We start from the raw sequence: 18725 nt of genomic DNA on the forward strand, positions 1-18725 counted from the left end.
AAAAACATTCTACAGCCTACTTCATTAAACGCCAAACTGACATTTATGTAATTAACAATAATTAAGCTAGCGCTGTATACAGTAATATAACCCCCAGCGCTGTATACAGTAATATAACCCCCAGCGCTGTATACAATAATATAGCCCCCAACGCTGTATACAGTAATATAACCCGCAGCGCTGTATACAGTAATATAACCCCCCAGCACTGTATATAGTAATAATAACCCCCAGCACTGTATACAGTAATATAACCCCCAGCGCTGTATACAGTAATGTAACCCCCAGCGCTGTATACAGTAATATAACCCCCAGCGTTGTATACAGTAATATAACCCCCAGCGCTGTATACAGTAATAACCTTCAGTGCTGTATACAGTAATATAACCCCCAGTGCTGTATACAGTAATATAACCCCCCAGCACTGTATACAGTAATAATAACCCCCAGCACTGTATACAGTAATATAACCCCCAGCGCTGTATACAGTAATGTAACCCCCAGCGCTGTATACAGTAATATAACCCCCAGCGTTGTATACAGTAATATAACCCCCAGCGCTGTATACAGTAATAACCTTCAGTGCTGTATACAGTAATATAACCCCCAGCGCTGTATACAGTAATATAACCCCCAGCACTGTATACAGTAATATAACCCCCAGCGCTGTATACAGTAATATAACCCCCAGCACTGTATACAGTAATACCCCCAGCGCTGTATACAGTAAAATAACCCCCAGCGCTGTATACAGTAATATAACCCCAGCACTGTATACAGTAATATAACCCCCAGCGCTGTATACAGTAATAACCTCCAGCGCTGTATACAGTAATAACCCCTGGCACTGTATAAAGTAATATAACCCCCAGCACTGTATACAGTAATATAACCCCCAGCACTGTATACAGTAATAACCCCCAGCTCTGTATACAGTAATAACCCCCAGCGCTGTATACAGTAATAACCCCCGGCTCTGTATACATTAATAACCCCCAGCACTTTGATCGGTTATGGTACCATACTCTTTGTTGGCAGCAGTTCAGCCAGTGGTTGGAACCACGTTCAGGAGCACCGGGACTGTTGGAAATTCCATCTATCTGATTTCTTCCTTACATGTTGTCTCTCGTAGAGGTTGTTAATATGCTTTAGGACACTTTAATGGTGGCAGATATTTAACAGAGAGATCAGGGCCGGACTGGGGATGACGGTGCAGCCCTGGCACTTTACGACCAGCGTCTGCCTGATGGCGGCGGTGCGGCTGATGGATGGATATGTACGCTGTAACACCCAACCTGCTGCTGGAGTGGCGGATCTGGTCAGTGTGTGTTGCTGTTGGCCAATGGCCCACCGGGCCAGATGGCCATTCAGGGCCTGGACAGAACCTACAGACTGTGTGCTGTATACCAGTAGACCACTTTGGCGAAGCACCCACATACTTTGGGTGGGGCAATGAGCACACAATAGCCCTCTCTGTGTACATCTCCCACTGTCCCGGGGGGGGGGGGGGGCACTGGGAATAGAACGAGGTTTTGTTCTCTCGTTCCCAAACCCACTCTCCGCTGCTTACAGGACAACCATTGGGCAGTACAGAGTAAGGGGCATCAAAAGGGTTAATTCTCAAGCTTGACTACAATACAATTATTATTCATAGTAATAATCTGACCCAGACTGGCACACCAGGCAAATGCCACACACTCCCCCGATCTACAATGTGGAATTTTCCTGTGATTTAGAAATCTTTGTACAATATACCATATAAATTATGTCTCTAATGTATATAATTAACATTACATTATGTTGGAAACTTTGCCTTAAGTTATTACTTTGTTGCAATTTTATTACATTGGAATCTTGTTTTTTTTTTTTTTTAATATAAAACCCATTGTGGTTTATGTATTAAAAAGGCAATACAAACCCTGAACTGGGGAATAAGGAAGAACATTCTGTGGGTTGTCATGGTGACAGCTCCACGTTTTCTGTGTCCATGCTAAACGCCCAAAATAAATATAAAGGGGAAAAAAACAGTGTTGTCAGAAGTGGGATTCGAACCCACGCCTCCAGAGGAGACTGCGACCTGAACGCAGCGCCTTAGACCGCTCGGCCATCCTGACTTACATGCTGTATTTGTACCAAATTTGTCAACAATCTTACATGAACATCCTGTGACGTCATAGGCTGTAATTATATGTGATGCCAATTTTATAACATGTTTTCGATATGACACTGCTAATTTGTGCTCCTGTTGTAGGAAAATAATACTATAAGAATATGACGTAATTTCCTGATCCTCAACACATATTTGTAGCTTTCATAAAGTTAGTATATCATATTAACTACAGATTTTTATTATTTTTATGAAAAAAAAAAAACCAAAACCTTCCCTATACAGATAGTACTGAGTCACCAATGCATTTAATACACACAAGCCCCAGTGGCCTAATGGATAAGGCACTGGCCTCCTAAGCCAGGGATTGTGGGTTCGAGTCCCATCTGGGGTGCATGGTTATTTTTTTTTTTTACTTCCTTAATTTACAAATGCACAGGAAACAAATGAGGTCATAAATGTGTAATTCTTAACTACGCATCGTCCATTATTATTATTATAATAAAATACCGGTATAGTGTCTGGTCTGATGATCAGTAGCTTCAAGGTATGGGATCTACAAAAAAAAGCAAAAGACCTGAGCAGGTATGCGGTGCCCCCTGCTGCCTGATAATCAGATTGCTCCATGATGTCTCAATAAAATGTAATGTAATTTTATATTTCGCTGTATCTGTATGAAAATGTAAAACAAAATAAATATATTTATGTAAAAAAATCATATAAATTGCATTAAAAATAAATTTAAAAATATTAATGTTTTAATATTTTCTTTTATAATAAAGAAATATTAGAGAATAATAGAAACTCATAAAATATCACTTTATATATCTTGTAAATTAAAACTGTATAAAACAAAAGCATATATCCATGTACCATACCGTATCATATTTGTAACATTTAACAACATGTAAGGCACAACATGTGGTTCTTTTTAATATTTTTTAATATTTTTCAGATAAAACAACTCTGTGCAGAATATATATATATATTTAAAAACATGGACTATGCCTATAACCCGTGCAGAATTACTCATACATACATACAGGTTTAATGTTTTTCTATAACTCTTTTTAATACAAGAATAGCCAAACATGATATTTCTTTAAAAAAATAAGACTAAGAATGGACAATTTGTTCTTTTGTACATAGATTAGTTTCAAAAGCACATATTCTCTTGGTCAATACATTTCCAATTTAGAAATATGTAGCATTTAAAATAAACAAAAACATGAAAAATTAAACATAGATATTAACTGACTTTTCATTGGATAAAATTTGAAGGAGAACTATAAATGTATCTAAAATGTGTAAGAGTGGACCGATTTACCATTTTATTGGGATATCTATGTTAACCATGTTAAATGTGATAGGGAAATGTACACTGAAGTAGTCCTTTATGAGTAACAGAGCATTAGAGGCAGGCTTGGACCGACCATCATACCTGGAAACTCTTTTGCCCCAGTCTCAGGGTGAAGAGGCAAATTCTCAGGGTCATACAGTCTATAGCTGACGTTTTCCTATTCCACCCTGCTGTGATCCTATATAAGACTCCCAGTACGTTATGGTTGATATTCCTGCTTGATTGCAGGTGAATCAAGTGTCTCTTTAAGTAATGACAAGTCAAGGTTTCCATGAGGACCTTTACTAGGGCCACACAATCTTCCCAATAGGCTATTAGAGGGTTAATATTGTAAGAGCCTTAGGGTCAGCTCACTTAAAAAGTTCCCAGGTATGTTGGCCATCTGGCACAAAGGGCAAACACCCAGTGGGCCACTGCCCTGCATTGCTCCATTTGCCCCCGACCTGCCGCTCCAGCAGCAGATTGGGTGGCCATTGGCTGGATATGGCTGGCTGCACGGTACATGAGCATACCGTGTGGCCGGTCATATCCAGCGGACAGTTGAGCTTACGTCATTAGGTGGCCGCTGGCCTTAAAGTGTCTTGTTACCCCCAGCCCGGCCCTGATTAGAGTGATCTTAAGAGGGGGGTTATAATTGCAGGGCTACTTTGCATAAAAATGACTTGAATCCCAAGATACCTCATCATATCCTTCTGAATTTACCCATGGAACATCATATTAGCATCTTTGTGGATTTCCCTGGCGGCTTTCAAGCCACTTTTTATAGCTGTGTCTATCCAGCCATGAGGAATGGATGCATGTTCCCCGCCAAAAAATATTCTACCCTCGGGCTTTGATAATGCGTCATAAAGGTCACCAAACTGGTAAGGAGTGAAGTAGGCAAAGCCACCCATGGAATAAGGGTCCAGACTCCATTTCTTGACCAGGACCCTTGGACACATTTTTCTGATTTCTTCTTTAGGTATTTTGTGGAGAGCCTCCAAGTCTTCAAGCATCTCCTTGAAACATTCTTCATCACTGAGAGACGCAAAGTACATGGAATCGTCTGCTAAAGTATAGGAAGCCAGCAGGACGTCTTTTCCACCGGTGAAGTTGTGACTTGGGTAAAAGACGTATCGCGCGGGACGGTCAGTGGAGGACCTTCCACCGACTATTTCATCCCGCTCCCAAAATCGCTCGTTGCAAACGAGTAAGATTTTTGTGGCGCTGACGTAGTGGACGAAGCTCATAGCGTCGTTCTTGCTGTGACTGAGAGGTGGGGTGAAATTGATCCGTCTTGCGGCTTTTGCCGTGGCGGTGACGATCACATAGTCAGCGGCTAAACTTGTGAGGAAGGAGGAATTGTTTTTGCGATACTGGACGATGACCGTTTTCTGCCTTTGCGTGATTCTCTCCACCGTGGCGTTCAGATGAACGACGTTTTGGCCAAGGCGGCGGTACAGCTCCAAGGGCAGCTGATCGAAACCGCCGGTGATTTCATCGAATCTGCGTAGGAAATTGACATATTAAAAAAAAACCAAAAAACTCAACAATACGGTAATTCTACTGAAAAACATCATAACTCAAAGTTGTTGATCTTTTGGCAACAAGCCCCTTAGGTCCTTTCTCCGACCTCGCTGTCCTTCTATAATGGCGGCTTGGAATGTGCAATGCGTTCCAGTAACACAGTGAGGCTAATACAGCGAGGGAATTAAACATGCGCGGGATAGACATACGGCTCCTGAATCTAAGACGAGACCGACGACTGATTAAGGTTTGAGTCTTTACAGCAGGAGAAACGGGCGACTAGACGGGCAGAATGAGTCTATGTCCTGGTGGGTGACATTCTAGCTCAGGTCTATGGAAGCGCCCAACTGTATTCAGTACTTTCCAGTCCATCTCGGCTCTCTTATCTTTATAAAGAGGAAGCCAGCAGAACCTCAAAGCCGTCAGGTAGATATGGTAATGACTACTAAACACGCGGAAGCATTGAGATCATTTCAATTTCAATTCATAGATCATTTCCAGTCCATCGACGTCCTGTTCTTTACTCTACCTGCTGTTGTTGAAAATGATTTCTCCCATAATCGATTCGATGAATGAGACGTAATATTGACCGTTCATATTCATGTAATTTCCCAGCATTTGGATTGCGCCCCTGCTTAGACTCCCTTCTTCGACCAGAAATCCCTGTTTTACCAAAAAAAAAATCATCAAATCAGGGTCAAAGTTACCATTAATCTAAAATATTAACAGAACCATAGAATTTCCCAGCATATAAATCCCATACGTCGCACTCAGGTAGGTACGTTACCTGTTTGGAAGTTTCATCAAATCTGTCCAGTATTTCAGAGCAATCTTTTCCATTCATCTGATTGAGAAGCTGAGTGATAGAAAAATAAGCGTTATTAGATACTTGGGCAAGGAGACTAAATGTACGACTATTCTGGGTGATTGTGTTAATGTCGTGTATTTTTATGGCGTGGTCAGGGTCGGACTGGGGATAATGAGGCAGTGCTGGCACTTTAAGGCCGGCGGCTGTCTCATGGCGAGAGCGCAGGTGTTGGCCGCATACGACGGCCCAAACTTAACGTTTTTGTGCTCACGTAGCATGTGGCCGCTTGCCCAGTGTGTCAGATGGCTAGTCCGGGCCTGGGCATGGCTAATTTTCCACAAGAATCCCCAAACCCTGATGCCCCCCTTTCCTCCCCTGATGCCCCTCTCTTTTCTAGGAGCTCGGAATGTTTGCTGGGTATGAGGGGATCGCAGGGTTCTACAGCCCTAAAAGCCCCGATAATGTGTATAGAAACAGCAGGAAATGGGTTTATAAATTAAACGGGGTAAATAAACCCCATTATTCTTCTTCTGAATACTTTAAGTACTTTAACCAGTAAAAGTATCAATCAGTCATTAGACAATGGGTCATAAATCTTTATTTAGAGCATCTGTAAAGCCCCACCCCTGGACACACCTCTAACCACACCCCCCAAAACAAAAGTATCGATTGGCAATTTGAAACGTTGGGTGTGATGCTATTGCGCAAATGCGATGTTGCGCAAGGATTGTATAATAAAGACCTACTTTCTCACGGCAAGCAAAGTAATTGCAGTAATTAGAATCCCGTACACTCAGGCGACCTGCAGCAGATCAGGCGCTGCGGAGTCCGGCCAGCAGCTCCATATAAGGTAATATTGGCCACGGACGTCTGCCCCAACCTTACTCTTTAGCGATATTTCAACTTTTTGCCAAAATACGGATTTGCGTCCCATGAAGCCCAACTTGCTTTTCAGCCCAAGGGTTCCCAAAAGTTTAAAGATTTTTTTTTTTTGGCATTTCTAGTGAGTTAAAGTATGATGTCACTCACCCTTTCTACTGATTCTGCATACAACGCGGCAACCGATTTTTGTTCTTCTGCGGGCGTGAGATCAAACTGAAACTCGTTCGGCCTGTCCATGACTTGCTTCTGGGTCCTCCTTATGTTGTTAAACAAATACAGGTTGTCCACGTCCGACGTAATAAAGGGATTGAGTTTTAGTCCAAGTTGCTGAATGTATTCCCGCACGATCCTGTAAGAGGAAGCATTTAATGAATAGAATAACCAACGAAGAATTGCATGAAAGAGGGACTTCAAGGAATCAGGGGTAGAGAAAGAGGTGACAGGGGCACCAGGGTCCACAGCAATTCTTATGGAAGACCATGGGACTTTGGGGTCAAATGTCCACCATAAAGCCCGTAGAGATCTCCTCTTGGACCAGAAAGGGATGGAAAGGAGTTGTAAAAAGAGATGGGCAACCAAATGGTTTATACCGGTACCTGTGTGGGGTGGGCAGACGCATGGGTCCCAGTTCGGCGTACCATCCTTCTGGATCTCTGTATGTCTCCACCCGACCTCCGATGCGGTTACTGGCCTCCAACACCGTCACCTAAGTAAAGAGAACGTGGTTTACGGTGAGCAGAGGACTCGCGGGACAACCTCCTAATCCCTTCATTTTCACGTTTAAAATAGGGATTTTTTTATAAAAAAATTTTTTTTTTAAACAAAGCAAAGTGAACCTCGCTCGTCTTCTCAGAGCGAAACCGCAGAGAACGCAGAGTAACTGGGTCTTGAAAAACGGAGCCGTTTCTTTGGATTTGGATTCTTCTGTTTTTATGCATTTATTTTTTTAATAATTATTTAGGAAATTTATAATTATTTATAATTCTCTTATTTCTAAGCAGCTTCTGATGCAAAGAACATGACTCCTTATAAATGTATCAGGACAGGCAGGCGGTGGGACTGACCCGGCGGTACTTACCGTGTGACCGGCGTCCTGCAACGCTTTCGCCGCGCTCAGCCCGGCCATTCCTGCGCCGACGATAATAATGCTTTTCTTATGGCGAACCGTCTTGCTCCTGGGGAGGCCATACTTGGCAATATTAAATAACTCTTCATACTCAGGGTCTTCAAAGCATTCCTCCAGTTCACTTAAATCCCCTTTTACTTGGCATATTGCGGCTAAAAGGATGAGCGAGAGATATCCTGCCAAAGGAACACAAAACCGTGAGTACATTTTATACAAACAGGATCCGGTGGCACATACGTTTAAGAAGTCCCCTTAATGTATTTACCGCTACCATTTCTGTTGAAAGGCTGTTCTACTCATCCACTACCTTCAATGTGTCCATGACTCAGAGAAGTCTAGAATGTTTATTGGAACACAGGAGTGATGGGAGTGATAAAGGGCCATTGGAAGACAGGAGTGATGGGAGTGATAAAGGGCCATTGGAACACAGGAGTGATGGGAGTGATAAAGGGCCATTGGAACACAGGAGTGATGGGAGTGATAAAGGGCCATTGGAACACAGGAGTGATGGGAGTGATAAAGGGCCATTGGGACACAGGAGTGATGGGAGTGATAAAGGGCCATTGGGACACAGGAGTGATGGGAGTGATAAAGGGCCATTGGAACACAGGAGTGATGGGAGTGATAAAGGGCCATTGGAACACAGGAGTGATGGGAGTGATAAAGGGCCATTGGAACATAGGAGTGATGGGAGTGATAAAGGGCCATTGGAACATAGGAGTGATGGGAGTGATAAAGGGCCATTGGAACATAGGAGTGATGGGAGTGATAAAGGGCCATTGGAACATAGGAGTGATGGGAGTGATAAAGGGCCATTGGAACATAGGAGTGATGGGAGTGATAAAGGGCCTCTGTACGCCTATGAAGAGATTCCATTAAAAATCAGTCGCTTCCAGCTACAATAGTCATTTACAACATTAACCCCGTCTGCGCTGGATTTCTGATCCATTTCATGTCATTTTATTAGAAAAAAGTGGGTTTCTTTCGTAAACAAGGAAAGTGACCCCAAACGTTTGATGTACTTGATGGGTCTGATCTGCCGGCTTCTGCTTGCTGGTTAGTCTAAGACCAGCTAAGAGCAAGCATAGCGGAAATAACTAGAAGTTCAAGGACTAATAACATACAACGTCTCTCTGCAAGAAAGCTGCAGTTTTGCAGGAAAAGCTTCTGGCAATAATTATATAAAAATAAAAAAATACTTAATAAAAGTGTCCATGACCAAGTTCACAATACTAATAACATATAAATACAAAATAAAAAATACCTAATGATGGTGTCCATGACCAGGTTAATAACAACAATTATAACAAAAATAACAATATTAATAATAAACACGATGAAATCTAAATTGAAAAAAACCCAATGAAACCACATAGTGAAGCCGTCCATGACCAAGTTAACAAAAAAAAAAAAAAAAGAATAAAGAAAAATGAATAAAATTGCTTACTGAAGGTGTCCATGACTCCGAAGGCCAGGTCCTCGTCCTATGTGCATCCTTCTCATGTCCTAGGTATTTATATCTTACCTGTCACAGGAATGGGAAGGGCTTGTACGCTATTACCTAACAAAAGCACCTCAGGAACACAAAGGCGTGCCATTTAGTTCATTGTATACTAAAGAAAATATGTTAATTTAAAGAGATGTCATTATCTGCCAGTTAACAATGTAGACAGAATTACAAGATCTCATTGACCCAAAGGCAAGGTTTGCCCTATAGAGGAAAAGAGTGGCAGTTGCAGACTCTGACCAGCAGGTGGTGCTATGAGGGACATCACACATACCGGCTCCTGATGGAGTTCATAGTCTAATAATATTAAGTTTATTCACTAAACCATGAATTGCAGTGCGATAAAATAGTTAATCTCATCAAATTAACCACCGGGGTGCATGGAAATAATGCAGCCAGTATCTGTGTGTATGCCTAATTTACTAGACAATAGTAACACAGAAACATACAATTTGCCTGCAGATCGGCCCCATTCGGCCCCCGTCTAGTCGCCCATTTCTCCTGCTGCAAAGACTCAAGCCTTAATCGGTCATTATTCTCGTCTTAGATTCAGGAGCCGTATGCCTACCTCATGCACGTTTAAATCCCCTCGCTGTATTAGCCTCTACCACTTCTGCCTGGAAGCTGTTCCACTTATCTACCACCCTCTCAGTAAAGTAAAACCTCCTTACATTCCATCTAAGAAAGGGTCAAAACTATCTACAGGGCTACATATATCATATATTTGGATACAGTGTCAAAGGGTGAATTAATATAATTACTTGGAAAGGGGCAAAAAAGATATACATGCAGAGGAGGACTGGGGAAAACTAGCCGGCCCTGGCACTTTAAGGCCATCAGCCACCAAATGATGTAAGTGGGGCCGCCGACTGGATCCAGCCAGCAGCGACATATTGACATCAGCGCGTGATACTAATGTTACCTTGAAATAGTTAGGCAATAATTGATATATAAATAATAATAATATATTTTTTTTTACATTTATTTTTTAGGATTTGTAAGCTTAGGTACAAAAAGTTACCCCTCAATAATAATTTATTCTAAATATAATTTTTTAAACATCCAAAAATCATCTGTTTTAAGGAGATATTGAGATAATGCATTAAAAACACGCAATCTGATGTTTTAACCTTTTTTTTATTGTTTTAACAATTCCATATGTGAATTACTAAGATTCTTTTATGTGTTTTACTTTTTAAAAATGGGTTGTTCCCTTTTCCGTATTCTACACTTTACAGTTGTATACAGTAAAAACAAATCATATGTAATAGTTAAAACAGACATTATATATATATATATATATATATATATATATGATATTAAATAATATAAAGATATTTGATTTATTGCATTTTATTTCATTTATTTTGTAATATATAATATAATAATTATATAATATAATACACACATATATATATATATAATATTAAATAATATAAAGATATTTGATTTATTGCATTTTATTTCATTTATTTTATAATATATAATATAATAATTATACAATATAATACACACACACACATATATATAATATTAAATAATATAAAGATATTTGATTTATTGCATTTATTGATTTATTGATATTTCATTTATTTCATATTATATTTTTCATAATATTATGTAATATATTATTATTAAATTATATTATTATAAAATATACAATAATAACATAATTTAATATAACACACTCACACACACACACATATATATATATATATATATATATATATATATATATATATAATCCACTTAATATGTATGCCATGGGGTCTTTTGTGAAGATGCTGAGAAAAACCCTTATAAAGCTCGAGGAAGAGATGGAGAGACATGAAGGCCACGAAACTGATTAGATAATTCTGGCTCCGTCGTTGTGAGACATAAATCTGCCAATCTCCTCGATTAATGTGAATTTCTCCAATTAGACTGATTGCCAAACAAAAAGCACAAACTGTTGGTCATGAATTCATTTCCTCTATTTTGAAGCTGCGGGACAAATTAAACCAACCGGCCGCAGTCCGGGACGGATAAATGTGTTGATTTGTGTGAGGTATTGTGATGTAACACGATATAGCCCCTTGCTGCGAAGGCATAAATACGTTAATTAGGTTAATCGCATTAGATCGAGATCGTGAATTGCGTGTCAGTCCTTTGTTCCCGTTTCTGACCTCGTACCCGGTTATAGCGGTGACAATGCAACTGTTTGAAAAAAGTCCACTTTAAAACTTTTTTTTTTTAGATATTTAGCAGTAAAGAAATGCTCATATTTTATGCTATTTAGTAAAACCTGGAATATGGCTGTGGGTTTATTAGTTGCGGCTTCTAAATGAATGTGGGGCATGCACTTTATTCCCCAACCCCTATTTACAAGGAAATCTTAATAAATGGCATCCATAATATATTTTATCACAAATAGAAGCAGCGGGGTAGTTATCTTTGGCGTTGCCCTAAGCCTGACCCAGGTCAGTGCCGCCTGATGCCCCCAACGCGCCGAAGTCTTTTCTAGTGGCCGTCAAGCCAAGTTCTTCCCCTCCATCTTTAAGTCGGCAGCACTAATTCATTTGCCTCTGGAACGGCTCTTTTTCACTATTTCCATTTCTCTGACGGGCCAAAACGGTCGGCCATATCCAGCCCCTGGCATGTGGCAATGTTGGCCAGTGGCCCGCTGGGCCTTTGCCTCAAGTACCAGATGGCCCTGATTGTAACGGAATTCTGAACACGGAGGGAAGGGCTGTTAGTTCTTGCGACAAGGAGGATGAGCACGGGGTGATCATGGCTACAACTCTGAGCAACTCAGCCTTCATGCAAATCGAAGGGTTTGGCACATTCAGCCTAAAAAAATTTATTGCACAAAACTCGCAGAAGCTGATTTACCGGTGACTTCTCCAGGTTGAGCAACACGAAGAAATGCAATTCCCAACGGGCTCGACGATGCCCTACTTTACGATTTAATCCTCCAAAGTTGGTCTAGGAGAGCTTTTAGAGAATATAGTAAAGGTCCATGTTGGGGTCATTATTGGCCAACTCTGTCGTTGTTGTAAAGCCCAAGGTTGAACGTCGTCGTGACCATTGTCTGTGGTCTTCCATGGCTATATGGCTAGACGTTCTTGGTCGTCCAACGACGTACATAATGTGTAGTAGCTCTGGGGTTGGAGTCAATGTGAGCATCGTTCCCACAGCATGTTCTGCACGTAATAATTTATAATTAACATCCCCGGGGCAGCAAATCTACAGAACGCCTTAAAAAGAAGAGTTTGATGACAACTAAGAAGCGGTCGGCCCAACAAGTCCACCGGCTATCTAGCCTGGCAGGGTGATCGGGCTATCGGTTAACACTCATAATATCTAAACATGGTCTATACAGCTCGGGAACCCCTTAATCCGTGCGAATGAGGACAGCCATTCCTCCTGGGATCTGCACAAAGAGGTTGGTGTGGAACATAAGGAGGAAATAGAAGAGTTACGGCTCCTTTGGGAGTTATCTTGGGTCTGCGCAGGGTGCCGGGAGGTTAATGTGGCCGGTTTAAACCCTGCCTGCTTGACTACAGGTGATAGAATTCAGAACACCTCCTAATAAGGTAGGACCATTACTAGCAGTGATAGAGGGACCCTCGAGTGGCCTGCAACATTAACACTCAGGGGGGCTGCTTAAAAGGGAGTTCACTATGGTGGGCTGTGCCGAGTCAGCACAGTCCTTCCCCACCACGCTTGGTTTAGAAGTTGGGCGCCAGGATATGATGTCATATACTGAAGTAACGGACCATGATGCGGAGGGGGCGGCAAGGTGATCTGCCCTGGTTTAGGACTAGGGGAGCGCCAAGGGTCGATATATCTGGTTATTCGGTTTCCTCCTTTAGCGACTACAATAGAATCTCAGTGATGGATTATTAAAGGGTTAATACTTATCGATCTGTAAATAAATGTGCAGATTCCAGTCATGAATCCATCGAACCCGAATGCAAATTTCCTATTTCCAAATGCTTTGAAACTGAGGGCGAGACTTGTAATTGCCGTCTGCGTGATCCGTCCGACGCTACACCCAGTTACTTTGTGACTCTATTTGCGACAAACCTTTGGGGAAATGGTGAAACACTTACCAGAATTTAATAACGAAAACGGGTTTTACAGGCTTTGGGGTGCTCGGCAGTTTCATAATAGCATAAAACAAATCAATGTTGCAAAATGATGTCTTTTGCCCCGCCAGAGGTTTCCGGTCCGGCGAGCAGCGAGGAGCGTTTTCCCAAAGAACGTGTTTGATGGACTCGTCTGCCCGGAATTGTCAGATACGCTCCGTCTAATTACAGCCTATAAAAGCGGAGACAAGTAGGAAGTCTCTTCTATCGCGAAGCACGTCCTCTGTGTTAAGATGACATCATAGCCCGGGGCTATGCCTGCGCGGGAGGGTATGTAAGGCCAGATGCAGACCTCCGTCACGTAAAGGGACATCCCAGCAGCAGCGTTCCAGGAGGTCTGATTGTCCAGCAGGGGAGGTCCGGCCAAGTGGTCCATTAAACGGAATGTTTCCCGCCCCTGATGCCCCTACTATAGGCGAACGCATGTTAAAGTACTCCGTGAATAACCCCAACTCACTGTGACTGCTTTAATATGCATTCTTTAAAAGGTAACTACCCGTTGAACGTAACTACCTGAGGTAGAAGCTGCAGCTTTGCAACTGTCCTCCTTCTCCGAGGTCTGAAGATTCTTACCAGCGCATCGATACGCATCTATCATATACGTTCATAAAGTGCAAATGATGGCTGGGATGTCCCTTTAACGCAGCAGATCATATATGAGGTACAGGACGAAGCCATCAAAAGAAGGCTGTAAAGCATAAGGGTCCCATCATATGAGCATAGAAAGGATCCAGATATGGTGTAAATACCAACCATTTTGCATGGGCTGTAATGCATCTTACTACAAGCAAAACGGTGGTAATTTTTGGATTGGAGTCAGAAAATGAGATCTCTGCCTCGGGTTTCTGCTCCCCCAGTTTGTCTCCTTTGAAAGCATGAACAGGAATAGAATGCATCGTGGTAGCCGTGGAAAGACGTTTCCTGAAGATGACGGTTTATTAACTGACTGAATTGCATCGGATTGCAAGCTTACGGGACTACTCGGCTCTCTTCTTCAGGCTTGCGCTCTAATTCAGTAATTCAGTTAGCCAATAAAGGTATCATCTTTAGCAAGTATGGATCCTATTTAAGTCAATGGGAGCTGAGCTTGCGGAATGTCGGTGTTCTAAAAGCACCTACTCCGATATATAGGAGGCCCACGTATATATATATATATATATATATACATGCTTCCTGCTTCCTGTAGAGAAAAGTAGGGGAGGAGGAAAGAGAGACAGAAATTTAATTTTCTGATTCATTAGAAAAGTCCATGTTCTATGGATTCACATATAGCCATTGACAGACAGCATAGCTAGAACCATAATGCCCTGGTGCAAAAATTCCCCCAGGCCCCCTTCGACTTCTCCAACATGTCCCAGAGTGCCAGGTTTGCCACCAAACAGTTTGTCAGTGCCAACTTTGTCCTCAAACAGTTGGTCTTTGCTATCTTAGTCCCCCGGACAGCCTGTCTGTGCCACCTTTGTCTCCAGCTTGTCTGAGCCATATTTGTTCCCAAACAGCCTGTCTGTGCCATCCTCGCCCCCAAACAGCTTGCATGAGCCATCTTAGCCCCCAAACAGCTTTCCTGTGCTATCTGTGTCCCCAGCAGTTTACCTGTCTCTCTCTCTCTCCCTCCTTGCAGACTGATCCAGCATGTAAGGAATGGATGTGATGTTTGTTCCTGCATGCTGGATCAGACAGCGTGCAGGGATAGAGCGCGAGAAATGATCTCTACACTCTCTGTGCCGCTAACTGCAGGCGTTACCCACCTGGATGCAGGATCGGGTCAGCCAGTGCAGGAAGCCAATGCCCAGCCGATTGAGCTGCTTCCCCTCCGGCGCATCGGGTTAAGAAACGCTCCTACAATTCATGCCCCAGTTTTTTTAGTGTTTATTTGTTAATATAAAATCATAAGAGCACAATTGATGAATTGTATTGGGTCATATGGGCTGGGTATTTCTGTAATCATTAATTACAGAGTAAGTGTCGGATAGATGGATAGACAGATGTTTCAGTAAGGTTTGGCAGCTCTATCTAGGTGTGACCCAAGGTTCTTGGAGAGAATTCCGACTCAAACTCATTAAAATGTTCTTTCTTTGTGCTTCACGTTGGGGGAAAATACATAAGAAATGCCAAAACCAGCGGCATTCTGCGATTACAGACACCGTGGGTTGTTGAGTGAAGATTTTTCCCATGAACCAAATTTGCTTCACCTATTTCGGTTTGTCATTAAATCATACGGCGGTGGTCCACACGTTCTCTGTTATTATAAATCTTACCATCGCTAGCGACCGGGGCCGTATGCGAAACCAATTAACATTCTAAAAGCTTAACTGGAAACTGCCAGAGTGTCAGCTTTATGCCTAATTACCAGATTCCATTTAACGAGAGCTTCTTTTACTTAAGGGAAGCTGAGATTTGTGTCAAAACTAACATTATCTAGGATTATTCCGTTTCTTGTCCAGGGCTTTAAGTGCCCCCCCCACCTTAAATTCAATGGGAGGCTTTCTTGCAACTGATTGGCTGCTTCCATCCAATTAGTGGGGCAGATCATTGGTCCATGGAAGAGATGTGAAGCTGCAGCTTCCCCCAGAAGGTCCTTTTTACTTCTCAGCATTCCTTGTTTAAAGGGCTGCCTGGGACACCGGAACGGCCCCTTTAACTGTGAAACGACTCTTGGGAATCCTGGGAATTAATCTTTTGCTTTTTTTTTTTCTTTCTTTCTCAATAAAGGTGGATTCTTCCTCATCACAGGAGATTTGAGAAGAAGGATCTTCACCATCACGTAACAGACTGATCACACGCACTAATGCATGCAAATCAGATGAATATTAAGTTGACTCATTATGTTGCTAAACCAAATTTGATTTTTGTGGTGGACGCGGTTAATTCATATTCTGGGCCATATTCCTGCTTAAATTACTCACCAGGGAAAGTGGATCCAATACTCACTCTAATGCCATACACTAGTACACACTCTCTAACCTCATACACTAGCGTGGGTTAATAGCGTGAAAAGGGTGCACTTGTGCGGTCGATGGACTCAAAGGGTTACAATTATTGTGAAATGTGTCAGGTGTGGAATGCTGTGAAACATGTATTTTTTCAGCCATATTGTCCTGGAGGAGTCCCCCTCCCCATACATGCAACACTGACAAATCAGGTTTGAATGGGAGAGAATATCATTTTTTTAATGTGTATGATTAATATTTTAAGTTAATTATTAATATGAAAGCAAGACAGTGTTTACAACAAACAGAACACATTTCAACTTTCAACTATTCTTTCAATAACAGTTTCAATAATCGAAATGTATTTTTTGCTGATCTTTCGATCCCTGCTGTTGCAAACTTGCAATATTGCCAGCAGGTGGCAGTATTTGTGTGTAACTGATTTGTTCTAAAAATATACAGTATACAGCTTTATACAGCCTTTCAAAAGAAAGAAAGAAAGTAAGAAAGAAAGAACGAAAGAAAGAAAGAAAGAAAGAAAGAAAGAAAGAAAGAAAGAAAGAAAGAAAGAAAGAAAAATGAAAAAAATAATTATATAAATAAATACCGGTATTATTCTAACTTAGATGGCAACTTACCAACTTTTCAGATATTTCCATTTCTAGGTAATTCCCTTAAATATAGGCATACTTTGCCTGCAGATAAAAATGTAGTATCTCCTATGTTATTCTTTATTTACAAAGAAATATTGTCTTATATGCTGTGAAAAAAATAAAAGTAAAAAATGTTTGCCGAAACCCGGGATCGAACCAGGGACCTTTAGATCTTCAGTCTAACGCTCTCCCAACTGAGCTATTTCGGCAGTTGGGGGTAGTAGGGATCCCTTCAATGTTCCAGATATAGCCGAGCAGGGATTTCTTAGTAAATATGTTGATGTGTGATCCAGAACTTTTTATTTCCAAATGCAATCTATGTTAAGTCATGTTCTCCAAATCACATCATCTATCTTCATCTATCATAGCGTTTCCATGAGACGCACCTAAGCCCTTGGTTTTTAATACATTTACACCCAGTCTGTTTAGGAGGTGTCAGGTGGTGAAACTGGTTCCAGAAGGGGTGCAACCACATGTCCTGTTTTGACACTTGGGGGGGTATTTTCAGTTGTGAAGTGCCAGGATATGACATCATGTTTTAGCAATGAACACAGGATGCCCTGTGTGCGTATGAAAAAGACCCTCCTTGAGGTAGGCACTAGAGCAAGAAACAAAAACTGTCTGCGCTTCTTACCCTAATAAAGTTGGCAACAAATACATAAACATAATATAAATGAGAGGTTTTGGTTATATGAATTGGCCAAAGCATAATTAAGCTCACCCGCCGCCACTAGAGCAAGAAGGCAAGGTAATATACATCAATTTTCAAGAAATATAAAATATAATGTCATGTTTATGAGCGATACAAGGTTGCGCCACTGCCTGGGCTGGTAATAGTCAAAATCAGCTTTTTGGGTGGAAATGGAGAGAACAGAAGCGCTTAGCTGTTCATAGTTTAATTAATTTCTACGATTTAATTTGGAGCTCATAATTTGGAGCGTTTTATTTCATAATTACACTCTGACAATTATTTACTGAGCTAGTGGTTAGCCGGTGTGGGGACAGCGCCATCTATGGGAAATAGGATGTCATTGCAAAAGCAGCAGTTTGCATAATGGCAGCGGTGGGATTCGAACCCACGCCTCCAGAGAGACTGGAGCCTAAATCCAGCGCCTTAGACCGCTCGGCCACGCTACCAGTGGTGTTCTTGCGTCGTAGAATGAATAATTCTGCATCAGCAGAGTGTCTCTTGTGTGATTAATTCTGAAATCGTAATAATCAGTAACCAATCAGGTTATAATAATTATCTTATTTCCGCTAAACAAATGACATCACGAGCTGTTACACACTAATCCAACCGAAGCAGAATATTGTTTTAATTGTATTCAGGAGGCAGGGTTTGAATGTTAATGCAACACGGATGAGAAGACATCTTCAACATGTGCCCCAGTGGCCTAATGGATAAGGCACTGGCCTCCTAAGCCAGGGATTGTGGGTTCGAGTCCCATCTGGGGTGTGATCGAATTTATTTTTTTTCATTTATTTGACAAACCTTATAAGATAAAAAAGCTTCGAACTATCAGATAATGTACTGAAAGCATTACTAACAATAAGTTAACAATTATAATAACATAATTGACATCATCCTTACATTGCAGCTTACCTATCACTGCCGAAATAGCTCAGTTGGGAGAGCGTTAGACTGAAGATCTAAAGGTCCCTGGTTCGATCCCGGGTTTCGGCAGCTTTTGTGTCTCACCCAAAGCCCCCATAATA

At 41.5% G+C, this 18725-nt stretch overlaps 1 protein-coding gene and 6 non-coding genes across 7 annotated transcripts; 3 read left to right on the top strand and 4 right to left on the bottom strand.

Annotated features, from left to right (window-relative positions):
* Positions 1-2031: 2031 nt before the first annotated feature.
* Positions 2032-2114, bottom strand: TRNAL-CAG (transfer RNA leucine (anticodon CAG)). Its single transcript has one exon. It is a non-coding gene; the product is annotated as a tRNA-Leu (tRNA).
* A 314-nt stretch (positions 2115-2428) lies between these two features.
* TRNAR-CCU (transfer RNA arginine (anticodon CCU)) lies at positions 2429-2501 on the top strand. Its single transcript has one exon. It is a non-coding gene; the product is annotated as a tRNA-Arg (tRNA).
* Positions 2502-3834: 1333 nt separating this feature from the next.
* Positions 3835-9266, bottom strand: IL4I1 (interleukin 4 induced 1). Its single transcript, XM_053452096.1, has 7 exons — positions 9237-9266; positions 7742-7965; positions 7260-7369; positions 6811-7012; positions 5761-5829; positions 5503-5636; positions 3835-4952 (listed from the first exon to the last, which is right to left on the bottom strand). Exons 1-7 carry the CDS (start codon positions 9247-9249, stop codon positions 4166-4168), a joined length of 1539 nt encoding a protein of 512 aa, XP_053308071.1. The 5' UTR covers positions 9250-9266; the 3' UTR covers positions 3835-4165.
* Positions 9267-17145: 7879 nt separating this feature from the next.
* On the bottom strand, positions 17146-17218 carry TRNAF-GAA (transfer RNA phenylalanine (anticodon GAA)). The gene has a single exon. It is a non-coding gene; the product is annotated as a tRNA-Phe (tRNA).
* Positions 17219-18064: 846 nt separating this feature from the next.
* Positions 18065-18146, bottom strand: TRNAL-UAG (transfer RNA leucine (anticodon UAG)). Its single transcript has one exon. It is a non-coding gene; the product is annotated as a tRNA-Leu (tRNA).
* A 246-nt stretch (positions 18147-18392) lies between these two features.
* Positions 18393-18465, top strand: TRNAR-CCU (transfer RNA arginine (anticodon CCU)). Its single transcript has one exon. It is a non-coding gene; the product is annotated as a tRNA-Arg (tRNA).
* Positions 18466-18620: 155 nt separating this feature from the next.
* TRNAF-GAA (transfer RNA phenylalanine (anticodon GAA)) lies at positions 18621-18693 on the top strand. Its single transcript has one exon. It is a non-coding gene; the product is annotated as a tRNA-Phe (tRNA).
* The last annotated feature ends 32 nt before the right edge of the window (positions 18694-18725 follow it).

Source organism: Spea bombifrons, chromosome 12 (genome assembly GCF_027358695.1).
Source record: "Spea bombifrons isolate aSpeBom1 chromosome 12, aSpeBom1.2.pri, whole genome shotgun sequence".
Taxonomy (NCBI): Eukaryota; Metazoa; Chordata; class Amphibia; order Anura; family Pelobatidae; genus Spea; species Spea bombifrons.

Coding starts and splice junctions, on each gene's coding strand:
- IL4I1 (XM_053452096.1), bottom strand. Junction 7,370..7,741: donor TGCAGGACGCCGGTCACACG/GTAAGTACCGCC, acceptor CTCTTTACTTAG/GTGACGGTGTTGGAGGCCAG. Junction 7,013..7,259: donor CGTCTGCCCACCCCACACAG/GTACCGGTATAA, acceptor TTCCTCTTACAG/GATCGTGCGGGAATACATTC.